This window comes from Gossypium hirsutum, chromosome D05, assembly GCF_007990345.1.
Source record: "Gossypium hirsutum isolate 1008001.06 chromosome D05, Gossypium_hirsutum_v2.1, whole genome shotgun sequence".
Taxonomy (NCBI): domain Eukaryota; kingdom Viridiplantae; phylum Streptophyta; class Magnoliopsida; order Malvales; family Malvaceae; genus Gossypium; species Gossypium hirsutum.
In genome coordinates, this window is record NC_053441.1 from 39,454,384 (window position 1) to 39,465,462 (window position 11,079).

The 11,079-nt window shown below is 30.0% G+C and overlaps 1 protein-coding gene across 1 annotated transcript; it reads left to right on the plus strand.

Annotated features, from left to right (window-relative positions):
- The first annotated feature begins 2,969 nt into the window (after positions 1 to 2,969).
- LOC107903678 (sufE-like protein 2, chloroplastic) lies at positions 2,970 to 3,943 on the plus strand. Its single transcript, XM_016829809.2, has one exon. The coding sequence runs from the start codon at positions 3,042 to 3,044 to the stop codon at positions 3,702 to 3,704; it is 663 nt and encodes a 220-aa protein (XP_016685298.1). The 5' UTR covers positions 2,970 to 3,041; the 3' UTR covers positions 3,705 to 3,943.
- Positions 3,944 to 11,079: the final 7,136 nt, after the last annotated feature.

Genomic DNA, 11,079 nt, shown 5'->3' on the forward strand with positions numbered 1-11,079 from the left:
TTATTCATTCAAATGGCATCAATTGCCAATTCAAAATTTATTTTAATACCATATTTGACTCGTAAATATTAAATAATAATATTTACAAACTTATTCGTCAGATTTGTGTCCCCGAAACCACTATTTTTGATACCACTGAAAAATAAGCTGTTACAGCAATACTGGTTCAAAACGGCCTAAAGAAGGTTGTTATAGGGCAAAAGCCTGCAGATTTGGATAAGTCGAAATGGAATGAGCTTGATGAGAAGGCTCTATCTATAATTCAGTTGTGCCTTATGAACAATGCTTTGTAGGAGGTGATTATGGAGAAAGCGAAATCCACATTATGGAAGAAGTTAGAAACTCTTTACATGACAAAGTCTTTGGCTAATCGATTGGTGTTGAAACATCACCTATACATATTCCGTATGGCCGAAGGTGCGTCCAACAGTTCTAACATCATTGAATTCATTACTCTCTTGAATGATCTGAAGAATGTCAAGGCTAATATAGATGATGAATATTAGGCTGTGTTGTTATTGTCCTTTTTACCCACCTTCATATAAGACTTTTAGAGAGAGCTTGATTTATGATAGAGATAAACTCATGTTTGAGGACGTGAAGGGAACTTGTTGAGCAAAGACAAACTTGATAATGAGTTAGGTTCGAATAGAAAGTTAAACGTGAAGCCTCGATTTTGGTTGTCAGAAACAAATCGAAGTTGAGGAATTGAGATAAGACATGTAGCTACTATAAGAAGTTAGGTCACATTAAGGCAGAATGTTATAAGATGCGAATAAGAACAATAAAGTGTTGAGAGCAATGAGAAATAAAAGCAAGCTGATACTTGTGTGACCTAGGACAAGGGTGATAATTGGTTGCTGGTGTCTATGATCGAAAGGTCTAAGCTTACGTCTGAGTGGATCTTGGATTCGGGGTGTTCTTACCATATGTGTCCCAATAGGACTGGTTCTCCACATGTAGTCCAATTGAAGGTTGTAGTTGTATTCATGGGGAACAATTCACCCTGTAAGATAATCGATAGTGGTACCGTTCAGATTAGGTTGCACGATGGGACTATCATGACACTGTCAGGTGTCAGACATGTGCCTGATTTAAAGAAAAACTCATCTCTTTAGGTATGTTAAACTCGAACAATTGTAGAATCACCATCAAGCCAAGCACTATTAAGATATCTCATGGAGCTCTCGTTTTGATAAAAGGTCAGTAAATCGACAGTCTGTATATTCTGTAGGTTTCAACAGTGATTGGTGCAATAACAATTTCCTTGTCTATTACGGAGTTGGAGTCAACTCAGTTGTGGTATATAAGACTTGGACATATGAGTAAGAAAGGTATGACCATTTTGAATAAGAGTCTTCCAGTTTCCAAGTTCAAGCACCGTTTAGACTTGGTTAGTATCTTGCAAAGATCGAGTTAGGCCAATGGCGGGGCCCGAAAAAGAATACATGTTAAAATACGAGTCAATATGGAGATTTGTGGAGTGTGCCTCACATTTGTGGACATTTTGGAGGCACTTTACACGACCAGAACCAAAGCAGAGTGGAAGTCCTAACGAAGAAGCACAGGACGTCACGACGACACGACGACGATGTCCCAAAGAGAAAGCATGTGACGTCATAATAGCTCGACGTATTCTTCAAGCAACATAGTCACATTTTTACAACCAAGCAGGGCTCTTTCTTCCATTAAAACTTTGATTACTCCAAAGAAGTTTTAGTCAAATTAATCCTCTACTTTTAGCCTATAAATAAAGTCATTGTAATTCTAATAGACGAGATCATAACACAACATTAGAGAGAAAATCAAGAGAGAGCTTTAAGGGAATTTTGTGTTTTAGCCAAAGAGCTTTGTATTCAGGGTTAGGGTTTGTTTTAAATTTCTCCATCTTGTAATCTTTGTTTGTTTTCTCATTAGTAAATTCTCCTTTGCCCGTGATTTTTATCCTCTTCATTGGAGGATTTTTTTCGCATAAATTTGTGTGCCTAATTTTCTCTATTCCTTCTTTCTCATTGTTTATACGGGTCGATCCCCAACAATTATATTTGCTGTTATACCAATTTAGGAAATGGCACATCATCACTCCTTTTAATCACTTAACAGTCCAGTGACTAAAAAAACAATTTCAAAAACGTTAATGACTAAATTGTAAGATTTTTAGTTAAGTGACCAAAATAAAAACTTATAAATAGTTGGGTGACTACTGTTGTAGTTGACCCAAATTTTAAAATGTTAATAGCTTTACCATGACAAGCTAACTTTTAAGGTAAACTACACCTAAGGTCACTAAAGTAATAGTAAATTTACGTTTTGGTTACTCAACTTCAAAAAGTTACAAATTGATCACTGAATTATTCGAAAGTTTTCATTTAAGTCACTAAATTATTCGAATATTTTTATATAAGTCACTCGACTGCTAAGTTTTTTTTAAATAAAAAGTATAGCTAGCAAGCTCTAAACGATGATTCAATGATCAATGCGCTGGTTCGATACCCAATGACAAGTTGAAGAACATATCTTAGATCCAATTTGATTTAATGGATAGTGTTAAAGATCGGAGAAGAAAGCTATTTAAATTTTGATTCGTAAATTCGTAATGTTCAAAATTGTTTTAAGAAAAAAAATTAAACTATAAAAGAGAATGGAAAAGAGGGCTTTGATTGTTGTAGATGATGAACAAATAAGCTCATACAACAACGATTTTAACATCCAATGACTTAATGAAAATTTGTGAATAGTTCATATTTTAGTAACAATTTTGTAATATTTTGAAGTTGATGGATCAAAATATAAACTTATTGATAGTTTAGTAATTTTGAATGTAATTAACCTAAACTTTTATTTATTATTATATTTACTATTATAATTTTAAAATATTTACTAAGCCAAGCGTCAAGTTTATGTCATGCATGACAATTGACATATGGCAGCTACAACTTGAAATAAAACTTATAACTACGCTCCATCTACCCTTTCGTTTTTTATCTCTCTTGGCTATATCTTTTTCTTTTCTCCACTTTTCATTTTCTTTCTATTCAAACATGACCTCCTTATCCATAACAACAACAGCAACAACCCCTTTCACTTTCCCCTTCCATTGTTTCTTTGATAAACACTATTTCCCCATTACTAAAAGAATTCAATTAAAGCTTTCCCGGGGAGGTACTATTGAATCAAACAAATTCTCAGGTAAATCGGGTTTGAACAAGTTATTCGTTGCTTCGTCTTGTTTAACGAAGATTCAAACACCTGTGGAAACTACGTATAAACAAGGAGTTTCCCACAAGGTTCAGTTTTTGGTTGCAGAATTCAAGTCTTTAACGGAACCAATCGATCGTGTAAAACGGCTGTTATATTACGCAGAGATGCTCGCTCCGTTTGACGAGTCGGCTCGGCTGCCTGAGAATCGAGTCAATGGTTGCACCGCCCAGGTGTGGCTCGATGCCGGGATAGACAAAAAAGGGAAGGTTTGGTTTCGAGCTGACAGTGATTCAGAGATAAGTAAAGGTTTTTGTTCGTGTCTAATATGGGTGATGGACGGTGCCGATCCTGAAGAGGTTGTCGGGGTGACAGCGGAAGAATTGGTGGAGCTGAACGTCGGAGTCCATGGGAAGGTCCAATCAAGAGTGAATACATGGCAAAATGTGTTGATTAGCATGCGAGATAAAACGGCGGCGCTGGTGGCAGAAAGGTACATGAAATGAACTCATCAGCTGAGGGCCTGATGCCGCCGCCATTTTCCTCATTGCTTGTCAGCTCTGATGGAATTTAGACAGGACATTTAGATTTTCTTTGGTTTCCCCCGTCTTTGGTAATTTCAGGATGGTTATAGGAAATTAAAGTAGTTTTTACTCATGATTTTTGTAGGTAAATTTTCTAGATTCGGTCAAATATTTGAGATAGATGGAAAAAAATATAATTACAATTCGCTCCTTAAACTAAAGAGAAATATTGGTTATTACATTTTTTTTTAATTTTCACAGAATAAACCATTAATCATGTTCCTGATTCGAAGTTGATCTTCTCAATAAAATTATCTTCTTAATAAAATTGTCTCAAGGTTTATTGATTATTACACATTGATAAACCTCAATATTAATTGATATAAATTAGTATTAATGAATGGTATCTAATCCTTTTGGTTGGTGGAAGTCCACTCATTTAAAAAAATTTAATTTACCATTTGATTGTCAAATTATATTCATTTTTATATTTTGGTATCTAAAATTTTTTGTCTAAATTAATACTTAAAGTATAGATATTATGTCTCAGTTATATGTTTTAGTTTATTTTTAACAAAAGTTAAAAAGAAAATATTACAGCCAAACATAAATCTCCACGTAGTGTCTTTATGTAAAAATATTTTTTTATTAAATGTATATACGTAATAAAAATATATAAAAATTAAAAATAAATATATAAAAAAATTCATGAAATATATAAAATCCAAAAAATATAAAATAAAATTTTACAAAAAATACGATAAATAAAAAGAAATTAATTGAACTTAATAATATTATTTTAAAAATATTTTAAATTTTTTATAAAATTATAAAATTCTAAAAAGGAATTTAAATTTAAGTTTATTTTTGTAATTACTTGAAATTTTAATATATTTTTTAATTTTTATAAAATTTATAATTATAAAGGATTTTTTATTTGCCAAAGTTGTGTAATGTTTTTTTTAACATTTATTATAAAATAAATTTGAAAACAAAAAAATTATTTTAATACCAAATTGAGAAAAAAATTATAATACGAAAATGAAAAAATATATATTTCAAAGGTTTAATCGTCAATTAAGCCATTAGAAAAAGAAGCATTAAAACTGTCTTAGGAGTTCCTAAAACAGAGGGGGGTTTGTTGGCGGCAACATATATAACAAAACAGTTGAAAGAACAGAACAATCAAACCTGTGGTGGTTGGGTTGAGAATGGCGAAGGAGGAACTGAAACCAACCCGAACTACCATTCCCACAGGCTTACAAAAAATAAACAGGGAAAAAACTCTACCAGCAAACTACATAGTAAAAATTATTAAAATATTAACTATTTAGCAGTTTGTAAAGGAAATATTTCGAAATGATATGATTTATGGGTTGTCGGAATCTTATAATATATAGTTTTTAGAAATGAAATTGTGGGTCACTGACCAGTATCTTGGACAAATCTCCAAGATTTTTATTTTTATTTGTTTGAACAAATATGTAAAAGATGGAAAACGAATAACTCTTTTCAACAACCAAATTCAACTTTATTATGGATTTTTTTAAAATTTAAATTATAATTATTTTATATAACTATAATTATTATACTTTATATTATAAAATATTAAAATGTTTGATATTTTTATTGTGCCATGTTTTATTTCGTGTTGTATTTATTTACTGTTATAAGTTTTAAAATATTTACAAAGCCAAGCGTCAAGTTTATGTCATGCATGACAATTGATATATGGCTGCAACACTTAACTCAAAGCTTGACTTTAAACCATTTCCAATTCAATGTATTCCCTGCAATCTTGAACACTAACTAACTCAAATACCTATTTATTAATATATCTATTACAATCATAAGTATTAAAATAATAATCCTAAATATCTAACCTATGTATCTTCATAAGTATTACAATCATATTATTAAAATTTATTAATAGACATCGTTCCAATCCAATTTATTAACATGTCTATTTCAATCCAAATTCACCTATTTCATGTTCATTTATGCACTAATTTAAAACATGTCATACCATAACTTTAACATAAAACATATACTCATATATATAACCAACCAATATTAACTTATAATCTTATTTACCATCAATCCACAAAATAGTTAACATTTAGACACACTAGGTATATGCCGACACAAAAAGGAATAACATCACCACATTTGAGTTCGGGATCATTGATGGATGCTGAATCGGCGATCAAACTTAAGTACCTAACCTGCGCATGGAAAACAAAACCGTACGCTGAGTATAAACTCAGTGGTATTTCTATAATCCGAATAATTAAAGGCAAGATATTATAATATATATATTTAATCACACAATAACATTAGGCATTCAATTCATCAATTCATAGGGACATCATTCATAACATATTCAATTCTCATCACTTGCTATTTCAAATCTCATACTTGCTATACAAATAGTTTTTGACAATATGATACACAATTCATGTGTCTCATTTTCATTTCACATTCATTGTTTTCAAATACCAACTATAGTATCATTTCATTTAATTACCCCTATTAACACGACTCGAACTCCGACGGATACACAGATCCAACCAAAACACACCAATTTGGTACCCAGTACCTCATCGGATAATTCGAAGTAATAAATTGACACCCAGTGTCTCATCGGCTAAACTGAAGTAAATTGGCACCCAATGCCTCATCGAATTAGTCCGAAGTAATAAATTAACACCTAGTGTCTCATCAACTCAAAGTCGAAAAAATCCCTAAACTCTTCCAATCCTATGGCATGCCATCTATATCCAACTCAACCCGATGCAATTAATAGGGTTTAATTTCACATTTCAGATATAATCAATATCCAATACTGATTTTTCATATAATCACATAATTTCACATATAATCATTTCAATTCAAAAATCAATCCATTCAATATATATATCTACCAATTCCATTCATTCAATCAATTATCAAAATATCAATTACTTACCTCAACACTTACCATATACATTAAATAAAGATTACAACAATTTATAACTAGTTTCGGATTATAGAAATACAAACCAGAAATTTCGAGCTATCCCTCGTCGACTTTATCTTTTCCCTTTTTAGTTGAAGATTCCGGCACAACGTTAGCTACGAAATTAAAAAAATTAAAATTCATCAATACAATACAATTCAATTTCACATTGAAATATTTCAATTTTTATTCAACATTTGCCTAAATTCCAATTTAGTCCCTAAACCAAGACTAGCTTTATTTCTTCATAATTAATTCTATATTGTCATTCAATTTCCACTTTAAACTAGATTTAACTCTCTAATTTCACTTAAATCCTTAAATTTTGAAATTTTCACAATTTAGTCCCTAATACTCAAAATTTATAATTTAATCTACAATTCAATCTTTTTTTCATTTCTAACTTAAAAATCTATCAATTTAATCCCTAATACTCCAATTATTCAACATGGACAACATTTAAAAACTCAATAATTTCTAAAATTTCAACATAGGTCGGGTAGTATTTAATACCGAGATTTCAAAAACATAAAAATAATAAGAAAAATTGACTAAATTGACTAACCAATTAAGCTTGAAACTTTGAAACCCTTGATCTTTCTCATTTTCTTTCCTTTTTTCTTTCTTTATTCATTCATTCTTTATTTGTTTTATTATAATATAATATAATATAATATAATATAATATAATATAATATAATATAATATAATATATATACTTAAATCTTAAGTAAATACATTTTATTATAATATATATTAAATTTTACATATTATGCCGCCTCATTTAAGAAAAATAGCATAATTGTCTCTTTAGTCTATTTAATTTTTCTTTAATTTATAATTCAACTTTCAACCTATATGTAATTTAGTCCTTTTACATAATTACTCTTAATTCAAGCAAATTCTCTTAACCGAAACCTAATTAACTACACAATTAACTTCGTAAATATTTATTAGAAATATTTATGAGTCCGATTTACAGAAATGGAGTCTTGGAAATACATTTTCTGACATCGGTGGCTATTGGATCGTTACACTTTATTCTATCATATTACTAAATGGACATTTAAAAATAATTATAATATTTAATTTAAAATTATTAGTTAAAATGTTAACATAAAATAAAAGTTTGGATAATTATACATTTTAAAGTAATTAGAATTTAATAAAAATTTTGATAATCACACATTTAAAAATTATAATTTCTTATGAATATTTTATTATTAAGTGAATGTCCATCAAGATCAAGATGATTTTTGGTGTACTTTAAAATCTAATAGTCATTAGAATTAGATATCTACTTCATCTATACTTCTTAAGCCTATAAATAGAGACTTTTGAGAAGTTTTGTAAATATTCCCATTGATCAGTAAAATAGGCTCTCTCTCTTGTGCTCTCCTATTTTCTTTGTTCTTTATTTTGTCTATTTATTTTATAACATGTTATCAGCATGATTCTCTTTTAATTGTTTTTCTCCATAAGTCACAATTTTTTTTCCTTTCACCAAGCCTTACCCCTTTCAAGCAGCAACCGATGCAATAGTCGATCACTCCAAATTTGCTGCTTAAGTTATTGTCGATTGCCTTCTAAAGCTACTACTATTTGAGTCTTCAATTGGGGCTTACACACTATTGGTAATTATTATGCAAAGAAATTTATATAATCCTTACATGTGCTCGTGATAATAGCCAGGTTGATAACGATGATGTTAAAGATTCTCATGTATATTTTACTATAGTTTATTTATTATATCATGTTTATTATACTTGGAGACTACTCATGACAACAAATGTTTGTTCTAAAGTATTGGGGAAGTACATAGGATTTTTTTTAATTTGTGTGTTTTATTTAATTATTTATTCCAGAAAAAAAATTTTCTTCTGTGTAGGAACTCCTCACTTTAGACGACACAACATTCTGGAGTTGAACCAGAAAGGGGGAGATAGCCCGACAAATCATGAGGACTTTTCACACCAAATTGGGTAGTCTCATTCCTTTATTTATATTTGGTGCACATTGGGGACAATGTGTCAAATAAAGTGAGGGGGTGACATAGAATTTTGAAACTTTTTTGTTATTTTGGTAGATTTTTAGTAGTTTAAATTTTTTTATTTTTGTGTGCTTTGTTTGTGCTCGAGCTTGTAGAAATACAAGTGATTGATTAGGACCTTGTTAATAAGATTTTGTTAATAAATTGTAAATTTAGTTTGATAATAATTGATTCTACATTTTTAATTTTAGACTACTTAGTTCAATTTATTACACTATGAATAGATTTAAAGTGCTAAGTATATCATATGATAATATAAATTGCATGCATGTTTAATTGAATTATAGGTTGTAGAAATTGATATACTTGGCTGATTTAGTCCAGGTATTGAATAACTTAGGGATGACTCAAGGCATTGTTTAGAAGACAATTTTTTGAGTCAAAAAGTTATCTCGTAAATGTTTTCCCTAGTACCTATTTTGAGCCTTAATCAATTTTATTGATGAACTCGGAATGAAACCTTAAGCTCATTGTATTTTCTATTTGATCTTTTATTTCTTAGTCGTTGCATGGATTTAGACACCTGACTATTGATATTGAGGGATTAGGTAGATACATCTTGGTGGTTTTGAAAAAAAATAAAAAAAAAATGAATGAACTAAGGAATTGTATAGTATAGTGAGTATAAGATTTTGAGCTTGTATAAAAATAAGGAAAAATGTCAATTAAAAAATCTAGATGAAAAAAAATATGAATAAAAGCTCACATTTGTTTGAAAAATATATATATTACAAGCTCGGATAATTGTACTCATGAATACTTTATGATGCCTTAGTAAATGGAGAAATAAGGAAGGTGAGGGAAGTGGATATAAGGTGGTGAGCTACATGTACAAGTGGGGGAGTATCGGGGACAATATAATGTGTCAAACTACTTCGTGCTTAGCCATTTTGTCGAGCTTGTTCTTTGAATTCCAAACAACCTAAGCCACAGAATGTTACAAGATGAAAAGTTCTATGTGACTTTTGTAGTACCTTATATAGATGATATTTTGCCAAGTTTTGACATTTTGACCACATATATTCACTTGAACATAATTGTATATTTATATTTTTTTATGGAAACCTATACTTAATATTCTTTTATTTGTTTGTTTTGTAATATATTGAACTAACCCGTCTAATTTTAGAAGTTGTAAGTCAATTGTATATCATGCTAGAGTTATATGTTTATTTACACTATCTTGTTTCAATTCTATATCATTCTAGAGTCGTATGCTTATTTACAATATCTTGTTAATATAATTCTATCTAATTTCTTATATCAAGCTAACTCAAGTACGATTTATTTTATTTGCATGTTTATTTCTTTTTTTCATTTTGTTTTGTTTTCGATCTTTTTTTTTGTTTTTGTTTAGTTTGCTTGAGGAAAAACAAATACTTAACTGTGGGGGTATTTGACTTGTCGTCAAATGTAGTAGTTAATTCGGGTTATTTCTTCACTTAAAGAGCTTGTTTCTAGAAAATTTAGTATTTTATATTATGTTTTCGATATCTAGTATTTATGATTAAAAGTTAATAAAAATAAGTATTTTAGCATTTCCTTTTTAGTGTTGATGACCTATTAGGTCGACAGGGGACTTAGGTAGCCTTAATTTGGGTATTTAAGTGTGCAGGAGACTTAATTTTAGGCCAAATGTAAGAACCTGGAACGAGTGATGCACAAGCTTCCCAAGCTATGAAACCATTACAAAAACATCCAAAGCCACAAAAAGACATCTATGGCGCAACATAGAAAGTCTATGGTGCGACAGACACCCTGTTTTCAGCCATAGCAGCCTATGTTGAGCCATATCCTAAATGTGGGTCACAACAAAGGATGACATCAAAAACTGTATTTTGGCAAATTCTCGAAGATTTTATTTGTTACTTGCACCCAAAATATTGAGGGCATATTAGGCATAAAGTGCACACATTTTAGCCTATAAATAAAAGGCTTCTGTACACAAATTAGGGCATCAAACCATCCATCCATCAAACACAGTTTTTGGTTTCCCTTTCATGTTTGTTTAGTTGAAAATTTCTATTCCGATGTGAAGAAAATTGTGAGCGAAGATTGCTCTAGATCCGTGCTTCAACATATTTATCAATGAGTATTCTCTTTAATCTTATATTTTATTCTTTTATTTATATTTCGTTAGCCTGATCAACTAATGTTTTTGTAAATATTAGAATAATCTCTTATGCTTTATTCATATCTTGCATGATTCTTTTATTGAACTGATTAATCCATCAAGTTGATTAATTAACAAAAGAATAAAGGTTCATAATAGGATTAGTTGGTATAAATTATGTGTTCTTAAACCCTAGG